General features: G+C 35.2%; 1 protein-coding gene across 1 annotated transcript in view; it reads left to right on the top strand.

The window, feature by feature from the left end:
- Nucleotides 1-23,203, top strand: part of ADGRV1 (adhesion G protein-coupled receptor V1) — a 250,291-nt gene that overhangs the window by 110,268 nt on the left and 116,820 nt on the right. The window contains exons 77-85 of the mRNA XM_085214084.1: nucleotides 1,158-1,275; nucleotides 2,051-2,222; nucleotides 3,692-3,934; nucleotides 8,016-8,423; nucleotides 9,354-9,538; nucleotides 10,753-11,002; nucleotides 11,162-11,301; nucleotides 12,824-12,984; nucleotides 14,095-14,195. Coding sequence (XP_085070210.1) covers nucleotides 1,158-1,275; nucleotides 2,051-2,222; nucleotides 3,692-3,934; nucleotides 8,016-8,423; nucleotides 9,354-9,538; nucleotides 10,753-11,002; nucleotides 11,162-11,301; nucleotides 12,824-12,984; nucleotides 14,095-14,195 — 1,778 coding nt within the window. The remainder of the gene's footprint in view (nucleotides 1-1,157; nucleotides 1,276-2,050; nucleotides 2,223-3,691; nucleotides 3,935-8,015; nucleotides 8,424-9,353; nucleotides 9,539-10,752; nucleotides 11,003-11,161; nucleotides 11,302-12,823; nucleotides 12,985-14,094; nucleotides 14,196-23,203) is intronic.

Raw genomic sequence — 23,203 nt, forward strand, 5'->3', positions numbered from 1 at the left:
AAGGCTAAGTTTTAGTGGTTTTGTGTCGTATGTAGAAGCATTGACTTTTCGGTGGTTTGGTTGTTTGTTTGTTTGTTTTCCTATTGTCACTTCCACAATGCCTGATGCTTTATGAGGTATAAAAATAACAGGGAGAGTGTTTTTGTATACTATATAATGCAGTTTTTGTATACTATATAATGCAGTTATTCATTATAGTCATACTCTGCTTCTGGGATGGAAGATAGGACTGAGCTTAAATGGACATTTAGGGAAGAATTTTTCTTTCTATCACAGCTACTTTTCTTTGCTACTTTGAAGGAGAGATATCACAACTCCCAATTTCTCTTTGTCAAATTACATGTAAGGTATAGCATTTATAGGAATGTGCATTCAGATTTTCTTGAAAGTACAAGGCAGATGTTGGAAACCAAGATTAATCTTTGCTATGTAGTGAGTGTATGCAGCAACCAAAATTATGTACCAGGAATAGATTGTTTAAAACATAAGTGCACAGTCTGCCAAACTCACCATGCAAGTAATCAATTAGACATACATACAAGTTAACTAAATAGGTGTGTGCATAAGGACCAACTGGAATTTGAAGAAAGGTGAAGTCATGCCCTTGGAATCTTTACATGTCATAGGAAGCATAATCAGCCATGATAACAGTCCCAATCTAGGGGCACAATGAAGGCAATTTCTGTTTAGAAATAAAAAGTTAAGTTCTGAGTAGACATGTTATAACCAGAGTGGGTATCTCTTAGGGTGATTATAAATGAAATTTATGAAACTGTTCTTAACTACTTTAACACCTAGCATCTTGATATCAGAGGACAGGAATTCAGTCAGTTTGCTGAACACTGGTGAAAATATAGATTTATGTTTACAGGTGTTACCAGGATTCTCGTAAGAAATTTACTTTCAAAGGAATTCTGTAGGTTAAAATATGTAAAGTACAGAAATGCCAACATTTGAATTTGGAGATAAATAAGGAATGTACATAAAGAATAGTAATACTAAAGGAAATTTTCTTGAGACATCTTGTAGTAGTCCTTTGAAGCATACTTTTGGTACCCATTTTTTAATCTTTATTTTAGTTTTAGAGAAAAAATATAATTTAGTACAATTAGCTTAATTTCCTAGCTAATTAATTTCATGGGCTGTTTCCTATATAGGAAGTGATCTTCAGAATGGCATTTTGGGATTCATTCCAGAAGTACAAAGTGGTCTTATACTTGATGAAGACTCAGAAAACAGAGAGGTGCTGCTGGTTGTTGCAAGGCAATCAAACAGGTGCAGACAGCAACTGATTCACGTACTCTGCATACATTCTGTGTTAAATCAAGGGTGCTGCTGGTAGTGGAAGAGGTTATTGTGGAATTTTTAAAATATTTTTTGCCTTTCAGCTCATTTAATAATTTCCCAGATTTTGGCAAACTACCTTTAATATGATTAGGCCTATCACTGTGCTTTTATTAAACAAAAATGAAAAACCTCACTATGTGGCTGCTGTGTGGCTGTGAAAGTTTTGGTTATGTTAAGGATTTATACTGCTGAAAGTGAAATTAAAATTCTCATCTTCCTGCATAGTATATAGAAGGTATGAATATTTGAATGAATAATTAACACAGTACCTAAGTGTTAGAACTACACTTGTGTCTTCAGTAGCACAGAATGTATTTTTCTAAAGCATGTATTTGTTATACATTTATATGTACTTAAAACACATATCCTCAAGTGTTCTACATTCCTCAAACTTACAGGAAAGACAGATTCTGACTGGTTTTCCAGACAATTGTTTACTGTAGTATTAAAGAAAGTAATTGAGTACATCCTTGAATTTCAAGAATCAGTGTCTGTTTTGCAGCTGATACCATGTTTTCTAAAGGAAAAGTCAAGAAGAATGTGGATGTTCATCATTGTTTTATTTCCTTCCTGTGTTATTTTTTGTATACAGACATTTTTTCTATACATATTTGAGAGGAAGTAATTTACACAGTTTTCCATCCTACGTCAGCTTGTTGCTTAGTTCATTTTGAATACATTTATTCTTTAAACTTGGTTATAGGGCATTTGAAGATGTGAAGGTCTTTTGGCGTGTGACATTTAATGAAACAAGTGCTGTCCTTCTGAAGGATGGTGTGAATTTGGAGAACGAACTTGTGTCTGTGCTGGGAGCCACTACCTGCATGGCAGGTCAAACAATGTGCAACATCTCAATTGAAATAAAACCTGATAATGTAAGTAGTTAGTGCACATTTAGGTACAGCACAATGTCACTGAATTGTGATTTATCAAGATGAAAAAATAAATCTCTGGTACTAAGGAACTGATGCATAAGATGTGACTTGAAAACAGTAACAACATCCGCTCAGTTTCTCTGAAAACAGATTTTATTTACAAGTTTGTACTGCCTCCATTGTGATTGGTTAAAATTCAGAAAAGAGTTGAGTATTTAATTTGAAGAGTAATTTTTTTACTTGAGTCTCACACAATCTGTAAATGCTGTTCAATCATAGAACTGTATAAGAACCTCTGAACATCTGAAAATCTGTACACATCCAGGTTGAGAGTAGTGATGTCTGGTTTAGCAGCCATCATCCACTGGAACCATTTAGCAATTGCCAGCTGGATATGCATAAGCCTAACTGCCTCAAGAGGCCCAGCTCAAAGTCAAAAACTCAGCTATCATTTAATTAAAACAAAACACAACATTCAGTCACTTTTGTTGAAGATAAAAGGATCATAGAGCAGTTACCTAAGAAATGTGGGATTAATGTTTCTCATTCTTACAGAGTGTTCAAAAAGTTTGAAACTTCCCAGGGAATTATCCTAGCAGCTAGGCTAGTGGCAAAACTGAAGTATGAGGAACAGAAAAGAAGTCTTCCTCCATTTTTCTGACTACTTTCTACAATGTTGTGCAAGAGGTAGAAAACAATAAGAAGGGTACATTGTCATAGTTCATGAAGAGAGCCATGTTTCTTCTTCAGATGTTATTTTTAAATTAAAGAGCCAATTAATAAAATATATACAGTAATGAATCACAGGTTGTTTAGTTTAATGGAGAGACATGATTCTTTAGTAACAGCTGTGCAGCAGTTGCAGAGACACGCAGCTCAAATGCGTGCTGATCTACCAGTTGCTAATGAAAGTCAAAAGGTTTCTGTGGCATTCTGATAAATTAGAGCCTGCCATCAATTAGTCAAGATAATTCTATTTAAAGAATGACTTAAGAATTACTTAACAACTTAATTAAAAATATATGCTATTTAACTCCCAATATCTTGCTCCTGTGCAATTTTTACACAGATATTTAGGTATACACATATTTTATGTAAGGCAAAAAGAAAGTGCACATTTCTCAGAAAATGTATTGCACATGTAAATCCATAATCTGGAAAGTGATGCTCTGAAAAAGTTTACTATGAAGTCTTATTGCAAAAATATTAATAACTGTAATTTATAAATAGCTGCTTTACTGCAATCATCATGTGAAAACCTCAGATACACATGACAGTGTGGTGCCTACTGCAACATTATTTTGGGGAAATGCTTTGTCGTACTTACTGCATATTGCAATAAAAGTATTTGTGATAAGTATTAGTGCAAGTAATTCACTGCATATTAAAAAAAAAATGTATACACTTTTTAAAGCTGGTAGAAATTAACAGATCTTTTAATGATATGAAAAATCTTTCCTTGTTTACAGGTACCTGAATTTGAAACATATTTTTTTGTTGAGCTGTATGCTGTAAGTGCAGGAGCTGCACTGAACAGCAGTGCCAGATTTGCATTTGTAACAGTTCTTGAAAGTGATGCACCTCATGGTTTAATATATTTTGCTGTGGGATCTCGTTTTGCTGTGGCTCATAAGAAAACAACTTTAATCAGTCTGCAAGTGCTTAGAGATTCTAGTACATCGGTAACCACAAAGGTTAGCTACAACATGCAGGTAAGAATTATATATTATAAATCACTGCTTATTCTCTTGAAGTGTTTTTGACTATGATTAACATTTTTTGCAGGAAACAGTCAAATGGTTGCTGGGTCCTTATGATATAACTGCTTCATTTGTCCATTAGTAAGGAGATTTGGTTTCATTACATTGTCAACAGTGATTTTGTTCATAATACTTTCTAGCAGCCTCAAAGAGAATGGTCAGTCAGGCATTACATACGTTTCATTCTTTGTCCTAAGGTTCTTTTGAAACTTGGTTTTTTGAAGCTTATTTCTCTGAAGCTAAGTCTTTATCATGATGGGTATGACTGTAATGATTTAGCTAACCAAACAACATATCTACAGTGTTAGGCCACATATCTATTAATGCTTAGTTCAGTCTTAGAAAATGAGAGAGTTCTTTCAGATTTTTTTTCCTTGTTCTTGATGTACTAAGTATGAAAATTGTTCCTCTGATTGAAAATATTGTGCTAAAGTGAATTTTGTCATCCTCATTCTTTTTTTTTTTTCTTCTTCTGTATTTATAGCTTTAACACAAAAATATCCTATCATCTGCTGACCCTCTTATTTTCAAAGGAATACCTCATTTTCTTTGACAGATGATGAGGATACTCCTCTAATAGAAATTGCACAGCTCTAAAATTATAATTTCTTCAAATTCCTTAGAGTTGTGATGCCAAAATCAAGCACAGGATGCAAAGATGGTTTATCTATTGTATTGGGATAGTGCTTAGCCTGATCTACTTGGAATATGATGGATTTTATGAAAGAGAAAAAAAAAAAAGAAGAAGAAACAGTTTTTATAGAAAACATTTTGTGATCAGTGTTTTTCTAAATCTAAATCAAAGTTCTAAATAAAAGGCTTTGCATTTTGTAGTTGTATTGCATATGTTTCTATTTTAACTGCATGAGATAATTTGATGCTTTCGTGCATTATAAATCAACTGAACACTACTTTATTTAGAATATGTCAATACAAATTCTCACATTCTTTCCAGCTAAGAGGTTATTACCACTTAGATGTTGATTCACAAAGGAATTGCTCTTGCCCAGTGGATATATAGGCTGAAAATAAGGGGCAGTTCCTTATAGTTCCTTATCCATTCCCATTTTTTTATATAGCAATTCTATTTTAGACAGTTTTAGGTTTGAGGATGCATGGCCAAATACAAGAACACTGATACCATTGGTACACGTAAAATAAAAGGTTATACCAGGTATGACATATGAGACTCTTAGTGGAAACAGATTCTTATCTATATTGACCACTGGTAATCAGAACTAGTCATTACCACTTACTTCCATATTCCTAACTCTCTGCTGGAAGGGAACAAGGAGGAAACCTTGGCTGAGGTACTCAGCCAGGTCTTTGCCTCAGCATTCACTGGCAGTCATGTTTCCTACATCTCTCAAGTCTGTGAACTTCTAGGCAAGGTCTGGGGAGAAAAATTTCTCTGACTTTACATGAAGAGCAAGTGCACGATCACCTGATGAAACTGAGTATGTATATGGGCCCAATGGCATGCATTCCAGGGTCCTGCCAGAACTGACTAACTGTAGTTGTTAAGCCATTCTCCATTATATTAAAAAACTATGGTTGTCAGGTGACTGGAAAAAGGGAAACATCACTCCCAGTTTTAAGATGTGTAGGTAGAGAACTACATGCTAGTGAGCTTTTCCTCTATTCTTGGAAAGGTCATGGAATGGATCCTTCTGGAAGCTATGTTAATGCAAGACAAGCAGGTGATCCAGAACAGCCAGCATGGCTTCACCAAGGGTAGATAATACATCACCCAAGTCTGTTGGTCTTCTAAGATGGACTGATGATATTGGTAGACAAAGGAAAGGCAACTTATGTGGTCTTGACTATTGCAAGGCCTTTGACATGGTCCACACTACATGCTTAGTGTTGGAGAGAGATGGATTTAAAGAATTTAGTATTCAGTGAGTAAGGAATTCATTGGGTAACTGCAGCAAGGGAGTTGTGGTCAATGGCTTTATGTCCAGGTGAAGGGCATCCTTCAGGGATCCATCTTGGGACTGGTAGTCTTTAACATTTTTATCAGCAACCCAGATAATGGAATTGGGAGTAGTGCATCCTCAGCAAGTTTGCAAATGACATCAAGCCAAGTGGTGCAGTTGGTAAGATGGAAGGAAGGGATGCCATCCAGAAGGAGCTAGACAAGCTTGAAATGTGATCCCCTGTGAATCTAATGAGACTCAGCAAGGCCAAGTGCCACATGTTGCACTTGGGTTGAAGCAATCTCATATGTTTACAGAAGGAGAGAAGAACTCATTGAGTGCAGCCCGTGGAGGAGGATTCGGGGGTTCTAGTGGACAAAAAGCTCAACATGAGACAGTAGCGTACACTTGCAGCCTGGAAGGTCAACAGTATCCTGGGCTGCAACAAAAGGGGGATGACCAGCAGGGACAGGGAAGTGATTGTTTCTCTCTATTCTGCTATGAGTACTGCATCCAGGTCTGAGGCCCCCAATACAAGAAAGACATGGAATTCTTGGAAGAAGTCCAGAGGAAGGCCAAGAAAATGATCAGAGGGCTGGCACACCTCCCCTATAAAGGCAGGTTGAGGGAGCTGGGTTTGTTCAGTTTAGAGAAGAGAGGGCTCTAGGGAGACCTCATTGCCACTTCCCTGTACTTAAGGGGAGCTTATAAACAGGAAGGAGACTAACTTTTTACATTATTTGATAGTAACAGAACAAGTAAGAATGGTTTTAAACTAGCAGGAGACTTAGGGTAGATGTTTGGAGGAAATTATTTACTCAGAGGCTGGTGAGGCACTGGCATAGGCTGTATGGAGGAGTGGATAGGTACCACATCCCTGGAGGCATTCATGGCCAGGTTGGATGTTGCTCTGGGCAGACTAGTCTAGCAGGTGGCTACCAGCTTGCAGCAGGGACTTAAATAGTCTTTAAGGCCTCTTATAACCCAAGCCAAGGATTAGAATTCTATTACTTTTATGATTTTCATTAGAATTGACACAGATAATGTGATCTTACTCTACAATAAGTGTGAACAGGTGGACACCACACTGATTCACTCTACTGTTCTCCTGCAAATTCAAAAAATATTTATTCCTTAACTAAACTTTTCTAGTTAAACCAAAATGTTTTCAAAAGGAGTCTAATACTTCACAAATAAAAATCTTTGCTCTATATAGTAAGAGAGCTTTTCAAGAACACTTGACTCGGGTTATATTCTGTACTTAAAATAAATAAACACTACTGAAAAGTCATACATTCGAATAATAGCTCAGAATGTTAGTTTCCACTTAAGGAAGGTTTATTATATTACCAGATATAAACTCACAGTTATGGTAACTGATAAAAAGAATGTGAAGAACGAAACAGTTCCTACAAACCTCACATAAAGTAAAAAATAATGGTACTTCATGGCTAAATGATGCTGCATAGCATTCCCAGATAAGTTAATCTGTCTGCCTTGTGCGTTTATTCTGTAAGGGTTGTGTTTTTTTGTTTTTTTTTTTTACTTTAGTAAATATATTTATTTTTTTTTTAGTCTTAAATTGATGGTTCTTCTTCAAAGTATGTATACAGAAATTCAAACTATTACCAGTTCATATTATTTTTGGCACATATTTCTGGAACATTTACTTTGTATTTGTATAGTTTTTACTTAAAAAGTTTTTATTTATTGAATGGATGGCACTTCATCCTACTTATATAAACTTACATGGATCCCTCTGGAATTCATCTTATTGATTTCTGTTTACCCAGAAAAGCCTTGTTTTATTTTTTTTTTTATTTTTATATTGATTATTTTTTTCCTGGAAAAAGAGAGAAATCCTCTTTACTGATTTGGACATATGTAATTCTTTCTTTTAGGTTCCCAGTGATCAAAAGTGATAGATTTCTGTTTCCAGGACATATTTCATATAATGTCATAGTTATAATCACTCTTAGGAAGTACAATTTAAAAGGAGATTTTGTTTTATGCAACTGAAGTTTACCCACTTAACATGTTTGTTCAACAGCACCTTTTTTTGAACAATCATATCTATCATCATGTCACCTGAAACTCTTTTGGTTTGTTTTAAGGAGCTGCAAAAGCCTGAAACTATTGGTCGGACCTTCATATCTCCAGCTATTGCGGGACAAGATTTTGCCAGATCAGAAGGTTTGCTGACTTTTGAACCTGGACAAAGAAATAAGTTTCTGGATGTGACCCTTACTCCAAAGACAGCATCATTAAACCCATTTCCTAAACGCTTCCAGGTTGTGCTTTCTAATCCCACAGGAGGTGCCAGAGTAGATGATGTCTATGGTGTTGCTAATGTCACCATTGTCTCAGATGTGGGCTCTTTGCCATTCTGGATGCTGATTGATCAACTGCATCAGCCTCTTGATGACACAATTTTACAAAGAGTCCTTCAGAATCTGAATGTCAAGGTGGCTACAGAAACAACTGAAGAACAGCTTACTGCTGTGATGCACGTAATAGATAAGGTAAATTTTTCCTGGTCTTACTTGAAAAATCACTGACTTCAAAGTATGATCTGTAATAAGATCAAAGTTATAATTCACAACAGGGACCCAGAAGCATAGATTGTGAAAGTAAAAATAGAAATCACAGGTACCACGGTCAAGGAAGAAATTTGTTGCTAATTAGAATGATGACAGGAAATCATAGAACAATTAGATTGAGAAGAGCAACCAGTATTAATTTTGCATATTTACACATAGCTCAAGATTTCCTGCTGTACAGAATTCTGCCTTCAGTGCTATACTTTTAGAGAACTAATTGTTTCTTGAAGGCATCTTTGTTGATTCTAGCCCTGATACAAGACAGTAAGTTTTTCGTATTTTCAGCTGTCAACACAAAGACAGATCATACCATGGCCAACTGGAGTCCTCTGTACTTTTAACTAGGCATACAGCTTGCCTTTACTCCTGCAGTAGCTGTGGAAATCGAGTTGGTGCTATAGTTGGGCTCTTTAGCATTGCACTAAATTCTGTGAAAACGCTGGGTCTAGTAGTGTAGTTTTGTGGCGTTCTAGTTCTTCTGCACCTCTGGAATAATGAAAACAAACTGAAAAACAAGCATCTAGACGTTATTGGACATTATAACACTATTCATATAAAAAATTCTCAGAAGGATAACAGTTTTGGTTTGTGAAAGAATGAATACCACATGGGTTCTTTATCAACTCCATTTTAGTAAGCATGTCTTTATGTAATTTTGTCAGTAGAGTTCCCCTCACATCTTGGTAGCAGCAATTAGAAGTTGAAAAAAGTGTCCTGAACTTTTAAAAAGCATACTGGTAGAAAAACTAAAACATCATAAACGATAAAAGAGTTCAGTGTGAGGAAACGTTTTAAGCAGACTTCTGTGCATAGAATTCTGTTCAATATTTTTTTTTTTTTTCTTCTCAATAGGTTACAGATATAGGTGAAAAACATTTACTCACTGGTAAAAGTAGAAGTTTTTTCTATGAGATACTCTGTGCTCTCGCTAGTCCAAAACGCAAGGATACACGAGGATATAGCCTGCTTGCTGAGGTGACTGAGAAGTTTGCTTTTTCTTTGCTGACTGAGATAATGTGTGGATCACCAGGGGAGAGGTTAGTGAACATGGATTCATAGTTTTTATTTGAAATATATGACAAAATACTGACATAAACATGAGAACATTTAAGTGAAATTTTTAGGTATGGATCTTGCCTATCATGTAACATGATGCATTAATGACAATGTGTTGTGCTCTGCGACAGTTGTACAAAATGCAGTATAGGCACTATGACATGGTATCATATATAACCTGTACACTGATACAGAGTAGCTGTGAAGATAAGTTAGAAAGTCTCAGACCTGTTCACTCAGCTTTAGTTCAAAAACTCTCAGGAAAAACGTCCATTAATATTTTTGGGAAAATAATTTGTAATTACATGAGAGCTACTTCTAAGACTTAGGTGAATGAGAGTAAGGAAATCACGAGTTTTACTAGCACCTTAATTCTGGCATTCTGTGATTTCTGCCTTTGTTTTGTTCACTTGAACATTATTTTAAATTATGTTAAATTGCTACCTTGATCTACAAGTGCATAGTACCTTGTGGTCAGAAAATGTAGGGGCATTAGTTGTCTTTGGAAGTAGATAATCATCATTTATGAAACAGGTGCTTTTAAACAGTGTGTTTCTCCCACACTGAGAGTTCTCCCACATCTATTAATGACTATCCAAATTTTAGAAAAAAGGTTTCCCTACTCCATGTCTGTGAATATTAGCATGATTTATATTCCTATTTCAACTTCTTTTGGAAATGTAATTTTTTTTTCCTATTTCTTTAGTTGTAGGGGGTCTGAGGTCTATCTCAGCATGAGAGGCAGTAAATGACGTAGATACAGACGATACCCAGATCAGAACTTGCAAGTTACAATTCTTTTTTCTGAGTCTACTTGCATTATTTACTAGAAGATAAAGCAAGATCATCAATTTTGATGTCTCTTCCTTTTGTAAACTCAGTTCCATAACAAGTTATAAAAAGAATAACTTAGTTGACCAGGGAGTAATTTTGTTTGCACATCATGATAAACAAAACTCTGAGGGGAAACAGAGGATTTGGAATATGTAATTTCTATATGCATATACACTTTATGTATATAACACTTCAGCCTTTTTTTTTTTTTTTTTAACAGCACCTGAAACTGTCTATCAAACGTCTTAAAATCTTAAATTATGGAGGAATAATATATTAATTACAGATACACTTTAGAATCACTCTGTGAAAAGCAGCTAAAGCTCGGTTCCACTTATCTGTTGCTTTTCCATTTCAACAGAGGCAAAAATATCCTTGATAGCTGTCCATACATTGCAATAGTGGCTCACAACTGGTATCCTCAGCAAATCAATGGACACAGATTTGATGGAAGAGATGGGGATTCTATTCAAGTGCCTGAGCATTTATTAAAGGTCTCTGTTGTATTATCTCCTCCCCAAGAAGAGAATTGTGAATCTATACAGTTCACAGAATACAGCAGTCAGCAGTGGTTTCTCACTGGAGATAAAGAACTTGCCCTAAAGAACAAGGTTTGAAAACAATACAATTTATTTTTATAATAGAACAACTCAGTTAAGGTACTGCTCAAAACAAACAAAGTTCACTTAAAATTGTGTGTGTGTGTGTGTGTTTCTGAATAAAATGAGCACTGACTGAGGAATTTCAATAAAATTTGTATTTAATTTCAGGTTTTCTCTATGAGTTTAAAGAGTCAGAGCTCACACCCTTTGAAAGACAGCAATGAAGTAATGTATCGGATTTATGCTTCAGGAAGTCGGATTGTTCCACAGAAGTCTCTATGTCTCCTTTGGAATCAGGCTTCAGAAAGGTTATTTTATTCATCTGTTTAATGTTCCAGTGAACCTGTGTATTTGTCTAAAATGTAATAACTGTGATTAGATCACCTTAAGTATAAAATTCTTTCCATTTCCTTTTTTTTTTTTTTTCTCCAACTTTTCTGGACATTGTACTACTGTACAAAAAATTCCGTACAATAAAGTAGGTAACTATTCTAGCTGAGGCATTTCTTCTACTTTTAACTTCTTTCACCAAAATACCATTTAGGTTATGTAAAAATGAGGCAGAGCTGACAGGCCATAAATTCCAGAATTGCATTACTTTGTCATTCTTAACATTTTTTTTACTTCTTTACAGTTGTTATCAGACAGCACTTAAAATCCATTCTTACAGAAGTAAACTATTAAACATGCTTCTCCAGCGTTGCTTCAAGTCACTGACTCAGGATGTTACTAATTTTGCTGGCGTATAGTCTTTTCTCTTATTCTATAAGAGAAGTAACTGTATAAATGAATGAAATAAAACTATTTAAGAGCATATCAAGGATTTATTTAGATCAGTAACCTGTCTTCCAGAGTGGCTCAAAGAGGATGCCTGTGCAAGAGTAAGATCAGAATGATCACATCTTAGCTCCCCTAATACCACTCTCTGTTACCAGCTACGATGCATATAAGGCTATGATTTTTTTTTTTAATAGAAAAGACACCAGCTTCTTGTTCTGAATATCAGTGCTACTAACTTAATTTGATGTCTCATGTTTTTCAGAAGAGGTGATGGAGCTCTCATCATTTTCTGTTCTTACTGCTGGTCGTACCATTGTAAACAATGGAACAGAGTTTTGCTTATGGTTCTCCAGTGCTCCATTGTTCAGTCTGTGTCTTTCCTATTCACACAAAATAAATTGGAGTGTTCAAAGATAATTTTGTTCTGTACTCTGTGAGATCTAGTTGTTTCGACTTTTAAAATGACTTGATCAGTCTGAAACTGATATAAACTATTTCTTTGCAGAAGGGAGAGGCAGCAGGATGTACCTATAATCTCTCAATTTATCTAGTTGCTATCATAGACAAGATATACTTTCCATTAGAATTACTTGATATGTCACCTGTTATCCTGTTCCCAAGTCAGTTCAGCAATACTGAAAGACAAACAGAACATGTTGCTAATTTTAAAGCAACAAATATCAGTATAAAATGAATTATTCTTCACAGTGGAGTAAGGTGGAGTGCAAGTGACAAAAAATTCGAACAACCAGCCCCATATTTGTTGCAGAACTTTTAAAAATATGACTTCAGAAATTCTTTAATGGAAAAAAGACATTCATTATCATCTATTCAGAATTTCTTTTTAATAATAGAAGTGGAAACAAAGCTATAAACAATATTTTAATTTCATGTAAATGTTTTATTATGAAAGAGATCACAATGAAGTATTTACATACATTTAATAGTTTAGAAAACTTTTTTTTCAGAGATGCAGTAAAAATTTTCAAGGTTGCTTACCATGTAAATTACACAAATCCAATTACAACTTTGTAAATCTTTGTTCTGCAGTTGGTTATCTGATAGTGGGTTCTGCAGAGTGATTGATGGCACATCAGACTATGTGGAGTGCGCTTGTTCTCATATGTCCATTTATGCGGTGTATGCCCAAACAGATGACTTGTCTTCATACAATGAGGCCTTTTTCTCTTCTGGATTCATCTGCATTTCAGGTCAGTAGATACCATTTTCTCATTATCAGCCTCTCATGACCAGAAAGATTAATTGATTTTTTTTAACAGTTTTAGTAACTCATGACAGTCTTTTTAACTGGAGGAGTATTAACTAACTTCGTTCTATTTAAGTTGCTCTCTGGGCTGGTATGTGTACATTTACAAATTTTCACACTGAAGGAAAATGCAGAGCAGGAGAGAAGTATGTTATTTTCCTTGTGTTGTTTTCCGTATGTTATTTATTGAACCATGCAAAAGTGGAAGATGACAATTATTTAGGGCAAGAAACTAAAATCCTAAATCCTTCTCTGTCTGTAGCAGCAGTAAAGTCACCCTTTTTTTGTCAAGTCTTTCAATCTATTGTACTTCACCTGAAAGTTCTTTAACAATTTAAGTTTACAGTTTACACTCAGAAGTGATAAATTGAGGGAGATAGACTCCCTAACATGTATAGAGTTTTCTTGCATTCTGCTTCCCGACTGCAGTCTGACATTCTGGGAGAAGCACAAGAGTTTAAACTAACCAGGATCGTGATTATTTTTACTGACAGCTTTAATAGCGTTTAAAAAAGGTTCAAGGCCTCAGAGAAGAAAGAGATCTAAATTTGAAAGATTACTGACATTGCACCTTTCACACTGCAGTTCATTTGTGCTGCAGTCACTCCTGAATAAAGTACTTCTTTCTTCACTTGTTGATGGACACTGTGCAAGCAGAACATATCAGTATGTTCTGAGATCACCAAAAAAAACATGCTAAAGAGATTCTTGGTGTACCCCTGAGGCCCTTAGATGCTGTTCTGAGTCTGCTCTATCAGATGTTTATGAGTTCTTTGCTTTATATTTAATTATTATGGCAATCATCCATGTGCAGAAATAAAAAAATACTTTGCAAAAATGATTGCTTTACATTATGTAATTATTTTAGCTCCCAGTCCTCTGAAAAATAATGTTAAAAGTAAATTCATGTGTGATGAAAGTGTGACACAAAATTAACATTCTCTTAAGTTTTTTTTTATCATGATCTGCACCTTCAGGGGAGCCAACATTGTTGTCTTTCCATAGAGTTTATTAGTCAAAGCCTTAAATTTCCATTTTTCTTGTTCCCATGTAGGTTTCACTTTGGCTATTATCTCTCACCTTTTCTGTACCAGATGTGCAATGTTTGCAGCTAAACTTCTCACTCATATGATGGTTGCTTGTTTGGGTACTCAGGTAAGAAAAAAGTCTGAGGTCTCTAAGTATAAATTAGGTAAATCTTTACTTTCCTTTTTGTCAGTTCCATGGCCATGTGTGAGTAAGCCTTCCCCTCCCCTCCTTTACCCTCTCCTATCTGACAGTTTGACAGCAGCTTTTCAAAAAAGAAAACTATTTTAAGACAGAGGTAATAAAGAAGGTTGTTCTTGACAGGAGTGGACTAGAGTAGTGTTCTGAACAGCTGAAAGAAAATTCATTTACAGTTGTCTGTGTTGTGATATGTACAGCTATGACCTCTTACAAGTATTTAGAAAGTATAGGTATGATTACTTATTTAGTATGCTGTTAACTTTTTGTGTTTTCACTAATACTTCTGATGTTATGTTATTTAAGACATTTTCAATTGAGAACTTTTAACATAAAAATCAATACTTAATTATTGCTAACATAAATAAGTGTACCACTTTGCATCTTTGTCTAATTATATTTAGGTAGGTAAACACTGAATTTACAGCTAGTGCATCTCAAGCCAATCTGCAGAAAGAAGGTAACTTTATAAAGTTTAATTTTTTTGCCAGAAAAAAAATAGAAGCAGCTCTTCCAGTTAGTCACATTCCATATTTATATGTATGTAATTAACTTCCCTCAAACATTTGTGCATGTACGATCTTTTTTGCAGTTGCTACCAATGCACTAATTAATATTATCTGTAGATGGCAGTCAAACCTTTTCAGCACATTATTCAAAAACTCATTCTTTCAAGAGTATGCCTGCTCTGTGTTTACTCTCTCAGTGAAGGAGAATAGCAGTTCACAAAATCCAATCCCTATTTCAGTCTTCTCCATGGACCTAGAGCTTCCAGTGCTAATTGAGCATTTGTAAAGCCTCCAAGAACAGACATTTGCATGTTTAGTATACCCAGCTTTGAGGGATCTCATCAAAAAGATGTAAAAGGCTTTCTAAAGCCTTTTTAAAACTTTTTCTTTTGTCATTATGGTATTTACTCAGAGAATCATGACATTACCAAAATATGTTTTGTCTTAAATACTTAGTTATTTGTTAGTTTGCTTAGCCATCCTATTAGTCATCAAAATTCATGCAAAACTCTGAAAAATCTCAAGGAAGAAAAATGAGTGGGCTGAGATTTTCAGTTTTGGAGTAAATTTAGGTGAAGATTTCTGTACTTGAAAAAGTATAACGTGAACAGAATTCACAGCATCAATACGCTTTTATTCATCAGTAAAGTTCTCATTTTTGACAAACTGCAAACCTAGATTAGAATCATAATAGGAACTGCTATGCTTTTGTCTTGGAATAAGCACTTTATAGATTGTGTGTGCTTACTCAGCTTGACGCATCATATACTCAGAAAATTTTAATGTGTACATCTAGGCCATTTATACGGTGCATGCTCTGTGTCTGTGGAATACACTGAGTATTATGAGTGGCACAAATATACGGTAAGTTTTGTTTTTTGTGTGCAGGCTGCTCTATATATATGTGGTGTAGCCATTTCTTTGGAATATTTGAGCGTGAACAATCTGCTGACAGTATTAATTGTGTACAGATGGCTTGTTATTCTGGCCAGCAATGCAGAGTTCAAGTCTAAATAGAAAAAACGTCATATGGGGAAATTTGTAATCCTTTTTGTTTTTGCCAAATAGGCAAAATAGGCATATATTTGCTAATTTTGTGAGTCTTCAAGCTAGTGTAACATCATCATTCATCATGTCTATGGAATTATCAAGCTGACAAGTCAGATTCTTTCTTCCATTGTATTCAATAGAAATGCAAGATGAAGAAGATTTACTGTGTTTAGCTGCCTGAAAGCTGTTTTATGCAACCTGAGCCAATGTGCAAACAAGCATGTCAGATACGTGTTATTAAGATCAAATTGTGCAAACAATCCTAGTTTAAGAAATTGCTAAACATTTATTTGAAAATGATAAACTGTCGCCTTGAGAACTAATACTTGTTAGAATTGTTTTATCACTTAGACTTAGTCAGATAGACAAAATTGGAAAACGCAATTCTGCTAGAAATAGGATACATTGGAAGGAAGTGATTAAATATCTGACAGGTTTTACAGGCGTAGGATCGTGGAAGCAAAGGGTCATGTGGAAGTAATGTGTTTGAAGGCTAAGACTCATGAAAAAAGTTTGAGCTTGAGTAGGAAAAGGACAGCTAACAGGATGATTTATAAAAACAGTCAAAGGCAGAAAGGTGGACACTCCTTGAGAACTCAGGATTCAAACTTCAAGTAGCAAATTCTGCCACGTTGAGCCCATGTCTGTCATTTGATGAAAATGGAACTTCTTTGTTAACTGAAATATTGTTGATCTTAACCATTCCCTACCAACCTAGGGGAAATCTCAATTTCCCTATAGTCAAAACCCAAAAGAAATTGTCATGTGTGTCAAGATAGGGAGAGTTTGAAAAGAATATTCCAGGATGCAGGGGGTAGAGAGGTACTATGTACCACCCACCACAGAAGCATTTGTGCCAGTCAATGGTCAAGCAGTCAAGTACTGGCTCTCTCTTGACAGTAAAGAGAAGTCTTTGCAGCAATTCACATCTCTCTTAAGGTAAGTCTTTGCTTTTTAGAGTCAGCCAATTGAAAATAATACTTAAAGTGCTGTTTCTAAACAAGCCTGGTCCAGAGCTTCGCTAAAGTTTATGTCCATATGAAATTTATATGGACACAGCAAATATCATTACTATATAATTAGACCCCTTGAATGAACCTTGGATGAGTTATTCTGCTTTATAAAACCTAGTTGGCCTTGAGGTCTGAGATTTATAAAACCTAGTTGGCCTTGAGGTCTGAGATTTCTGATCTGATTTCCTTGTATCGTGACAAGAGTAAACAATGCTGAACATAGTATTGTTAGCACTTCAGGAAGATGAACAGCCCACAAAATTAGTAAGAGGTCAGAGTAAACAGGACTAGACCCAGTGGTCTGGAGTTGCTGTCCATTCTAGAAATTCAGCTTCATGATAAGGCTGCGATAACACTGAAGAATAAATTTATATTCCTTGTTGCCTCTGCAGTGAGAACTAACACCTAAAACTTTCCTTCCAATAATTGGTTTCATTCTGAACTGATTATTTTTAGCTGATTTCAGTCATTCCACGAAGTCAACGCAATTTTAAATTTGTTCAGCTTCTTTCAAAAGCAGTTTCATCTTAGCAATAAATAGAGATATTTGGTTATTAGCTTGTGTAAGTACAATTTCATAGTAGATTAATTTAAATTGAATACTTTTATAATAGAGCAATGTCATTTTACGATCAGGAAGGCTCTGAAGATCTATCTCTATTACATTATGTTACTAGTTGTGAGTTCTCAATACCCCAGTAGAATCAGATTGTAAAGCTAATCAGAGATTGTAAAGCTAAACAGAAGAAATGATCATTTATCTCATTTGATCATTTATTCTTAGAAACCTGGACACTAAGTGAACACATTCCTACGGAAACATCATTACTGCATATTTCCTTTCTTTCAGTAGAGGGAGCAATTTCGCCTTTAGAGTTCCTTGTTACGGAGAGTGCAAAACAGGGAGAACACCGCTGTGAAATTGCTGTGACGCTGAGACGCTTGGTATTAGCATGAAGCTATCTGCTGATATTTAAAGCCAAAGACCAGGCGAAAGTAAGGGTCAGTGCAGTGCTATAACAAAAGATTTAAGATATCACTTTAACACTCCAAAGGGTGTTAAAATTTAAAAGCACCTGAATTAAGCTTTATCTCATCTTGAAAGGAAGGATGGAAGGAAAAGTGCTCTTGGAATCACAGACAAGTGATGGAACCTATAAAAATTAAAATCTGATATACACATATAATTTAAATTTTATCTCTTTTTTTTCCATCAACTAACACATAATTTTGGTCTCTCACTTACGATTGATTGTTATGGTAGTACTTATCTGTTTCTACTTGTTACTTTTAGAGATAATGTTACTTTACATTCCTTGTTCACTTCTCTGACGTTAGAACTACATTAACAAAAATAGTGTTAATGCACAGGCTGTTAGTATCTGCTTAGAAATTATCTCCTAAGGTTTGCCAAAACTCAGATATATGAGCAATACTATAACATATGTTGGAACTTTGCTGCATTATCTCACACCTCCTGTCCTCATTACAAACAGTCAAATGTTCTACTTATCACTTTAAAGTATAAGAGTATGAGATTTCTATCAGCTAATGCCTTCCAGCTCTTTCTTTTTCTTTACACCTCTACTTTTTACCAACATCACAAACTATTGGGGACCACACGCAGAGTGAAATAGATAGCAGCATTTCCAAGTTGCCCATTCATCCCTTTTCTCTATGTTTTAGCAGGAGAAAAATTATTCTGGTCCCCCTCTCTGATCCATGCTTTTCAGCATAATTTTTTAACTCTTATTTAAATTTTCTGTGTCCTTTCTTATCTCCCTTTGCTCATTCCACTTGTGTGCCATTCTTCTATTACAAAAATGTAGATAGCTATTATTCCCTCTAATTAGCAAATCTCTCATTGATCATTTTCCTGCTAACAAGCTTTCTTCAGACCTGTCTTTTTGGAGACAAGATTCTCTGCAATTACTTTTACACATAAATTCTGACCTTAGGAATGCACAAAATTAATCTGGCCTGCAGAATTTAACCTAGGAAGGAAGAAATCCATCAGCTTTCTTGAGCAACAGTATCTCAGTAATGTTGCTTTGCAGCAAATTACAATCATATTAACCAATAAATAGAAACTAGCCAGCTTCTCTTTTTACACCACCACGATCACTTCATTTGTTTCCATATTTTCATCTGCTGGGATATGCTTATATTTTTTAAGTGGTCTTTTTGATTCAATTTTTGGCAGTTTCCTTGTGACTTTCTTCTTTACATCTTCCAGTGAGCTGATGTTCTATACACACTAGATAACAAATACTTTTAAAGACTAAAGGTGGTTAATTATTGGTGTAAATGACACCAATGCAAGATTAATCCGGCAAGTACAGGTAGAATTGTGTCAGGGTCCAGGCTATCTATAAAAAATAACTCAGTAAGATTTTCGTAAAAAGCAGCTTACCAATGATCACAGTTAATTGTAATAATTGTATTGAATTTTGAAGCTAATACAAATCATAGATCTGAATAAACTTGTGAGAAAGATTGTGAAATACACAAATGCTGGTAAATGATCCCTGAAAAAAGCAGTTAAGTGTTATATATTAGTCGGACAGAAAAAACAAAGAGTTTTTCGAAGTGTATGTTCAAAATGTACATTCGAACATGTATACAAAGTGTATGTTCATGTGCAGGAAAGAAAAAATTGTGTTCAGTCAGGGAAAAGTCTTTAAAAACATAGTTGTTGATTATATGCTCTTTCACCACTATGTGGAAACAGGTGACAAATGAGTTGTGATCACAGTGTCACATGCGGTCAGTGGGATGCTTCAGAGTAGTTCCCCTCTACATGTCTGAATTCAAATTCATTAAAATTCAACTTTGGATGTAATTTATGGAATTATTTATGTTTTGAAACTAAAACATTTTTAAAATTGAAGCGCTGGAAGATGATGACTGGCCTTTTAAAAAAATGTGTTTCCACAATAAGAAAAAAAATTGAGAAGTGGAAATAAAGAAATTATACAATGTAAATGTGTTCTGTAAAGATGCATCAGTCATCTAGATCTTGCATACACAAATAATTTCTCTATTACCTTTTTCACAGGTGCAAAATAGTTGTTGCTATTTGTTACTTCTGAAGTGTTTTTAAAATATTTCAAGTTGTGCTTGAGTGTATCTATTATCTAGATACACTAGTGTATTTCAATTACAGACAATTATATCAGCATTCTTAAAAGATCTCCTCATGAGATAAAAGTCTGAGCTCCATAACAAAATCAATCTTCACATTTAGTCATGCTCTGTAATCGGTGCAGATCTTTCAGTCTCATAGCTTGGAGCAGAGCTTTGGGTAGATGGGTGGTTTTTAATTTTTCTTAAACCCTTTTAACAATTGCCAAGTCATTAATTCATTATGATACACTTGGTCCTAGTCTTGACCTGGGAAACATAAAAGCAATGTTCATGTATTAGTGTTATTAACCTTTATATTTCAGATAAGCATACAACTTGCCTTCTATTCTATATGGAATAATATATGCCGTTAATACTATGAAGCTCATTAGTAACTTCTAGCTGAAACCAATCATAGCTACTAATCGCTTCAGATTAATTGTCAGTGTGGGTGTCCAAGCTTCCCAAGTTTGTCTTAGCAAAAAAGCAAAAAAGCTTAGCAAAAAGCTTTCGTTAATAAACTTGATAGCAAATACTGTCTGTTGTTAAAATATACTTTGTTAATGTCAAACTGGTTTCTTAAAGCTTTGCGTAACTGTGTTTTCATTGGAAATGCAGAGGAATAGAAGCTAATAAAGAAACTAGATGAAATGGTGCACAATGAGTAACAGCACTAGCTCTTCAGCCACCTTTAGTGATACGAAATCCTATGAATCAATGATGGAAAGATCACATTTATCTTTCTCTGCCTATGTGAAACTTTTCCTCTGTAATGTATCCTTGGTTATGTTTATTTAATAGAATTTTAAATTAATTGAGCTTTGACTCTTCTAGCATTAAGATTGTAAGGTTTCTTTGTTCTGCACTTGTATGCTCAGTATTACTAAAATGATAAAATCAAAGGTGAACTTAATCTTAATCATACAAATAGATCATTCCTGACATAGGAAGCAAACTTTTTTTTTTAACTCGGTTAAGACTGAGTTGATCTTTTGTTTAGAAGTGTGAAGGGAAAATGGTTCTTTTTATCACATGCACAAATGAGAATAGCTCCTTTAAAATCCAAGGATAGCAGTGGACTGAACCTGAAGTTGATGAGCTTGTCTTGCTCTGTTCTGGAATGGAAGCTTATTTGGGATTTCCCAGAAAACTCCAGAAACTCTGCCTTTTTTGCTTGGAAAATTTTGCTTCAGAATTATAATAAACTTATATTAAGCTTACTCTAGTTTAGAGGTCAAGAAATAATGATTTATAAAATAATACAATGTAAAAAGAAAACATTTTTCTGAAAATAACGGCTCACAGTTGCCAGAGTTTCTAACATTCTGCTGAATATGTGAAACTCATCCATATGTAGAACTAGGAGCATTTGTGTAAAAGCAAATACAAATTATTGGGAGCTTTATTTTTCAGTAGTACATTATCAGCTTAGTCTATAGCTCTATACAGTATGCTTACTTGGTAGCTTCATTAGAATATGTGGTGCTACACAATCTGTCCATGACAGTGTCCAAAAAGGGGTGTAGGTATGTAGAGAGAACAACAGTGATTTCAGAGGATTCTGTGACAGGTTATGCACTATGTATATGTATATATAGATACTGAATGCATCAAGTAGATGCTTGAAAGCATCCAGGAGAGGTCGACAATGGTAATAGAACAGGAAAGCATGTCCTATGAGTAGAGGCTGAGAAGAGTTAGGTTGCCTGGTGTTTAAGAGGCATTTAGATAATGGCCCCAATAACGTGCTTTAATTTTTAGCTAACTTGGAAGTGGTCAGGCAGCTGGACTCAGTGATCTTTTAAAGTTTCTTCCTGCTGAACCATTCACTTTCATAGAATCACAGAATCATCACAGAATAGTTTGAGTTGGAAAGGACCTTTAAGATCATGCAGTTCCAACCTCCCTGATTCAGATATGGACACTTCACACTATATCAGATTGCCCAAAGCTCCATCCAGCCTGGCCTTGAATGCTTCCAGGCAGGAGGCATTCACAACTTCACTGGACAACCTGTTCCAGTGTCTCACCACCCTCACAGTAAAGAATTTCTTCCTAGTATCTAGTCTAAATCTACCCTCTTCTAGTTTTAAACCATTTCCCCTTGTCCTGTTGCTACACGCTCATATAAAAAGTCCCTCCCCAGCTTTCCGGTAAGCCCCCTTCAGGTAGGGGAAGGCCGTTTACAAGGCCTGGAGCCTTCTCTTCTTCAGTTTGAAGAACCCCAGGTTTCTCAGCCCGTCCCCCCTGTAGGCGACGTGTTCCAATCCTCTGATCATCTCTATGGCCCTCCCCTGTGACAGACAGCACTGTTCAGAAAAGTCAGGTATCACTGGTAAAACTATGAATGTGAATTAGTCATCTTAAAGTGTAAGTTCCCCTTTTTGCCCTATCATACTAAGACGTCCCTAAATATCAGGTATAAATCTAGAGATAATTCTTTTTCTTAAGTTCGTATTTCACCTCGGTCCTACTCTTTGACCAGTGCAAAAGTGAAATTTTCCTCTGCTTGTCATTCATTACCCTCCATAATAAAGCAGCTGTTACTCTATTAGATAACACAAGATTTCTCAAACTAATTCTGCATTTAATCTCTGCTTTTTCTTGTCGTTCAGTTTTCTTTTATTTTTGGAATTACTGTGGCCCCCTTGAACAATGAAAATTTTAAATCCAATAATAATATGATTTATTTGCTTCATTTGTTTTCATACTCAAGAAATTCAATTTCAAGTTTAATCCAAAATCTGAGCTCTTGTTTGCTAAATTTCAGCCAGACAGTGTTGAATAATTGCTATAATGACTGCATCATTATAGTAGTAGCTGAGAGAATAAGCCCTGCCCTGTCCTGAAATATTTTGTCTGTAATTATTTATCAGATGGTTTCCTGAGCGGTATTCAGTCATTTCAAGTCAAATAACCAAATCAAACTTTCCCTTATACTCTTATAACCTGCCCAGAACAGTAAGTAGATGTATCATCTGTGCAGGTATGTAGATTCTTGAGATGTACCATCACCATTTCTGAAGCACTGAAGTGCTGTTAGAGGTTCCTGCAGAGCAAAGAACAAAAGCAGGAATACTACAGATCTCATGTAATCCTTTAAAAGATAAATCTCCAGCTTCATCTTATTTTCTAATATTTCATGTCGTCTCTGTTATTTGATATCTTGTTTCTCTCAGACTTTACTTTGATACAGAATACTGGTGTAGGTCAAGCAGTGTAGATAAATTTCCTGTTAATA

Source organism: Meleagris gallopavo, chromosome Z (assembly GCF_905368555.1).
Source record: "Meleagris gallopavo chromosome Z, MGAL_WU_HG_1.1, whole genome shotgun sequence".
In the NCBI taxonomy this organism is placed as follows: Eukaryota; Metazoa; Chordata; class Aves; order Galliformes; family Phasianidae; genus Meleagris; species Meleagris gallopavo.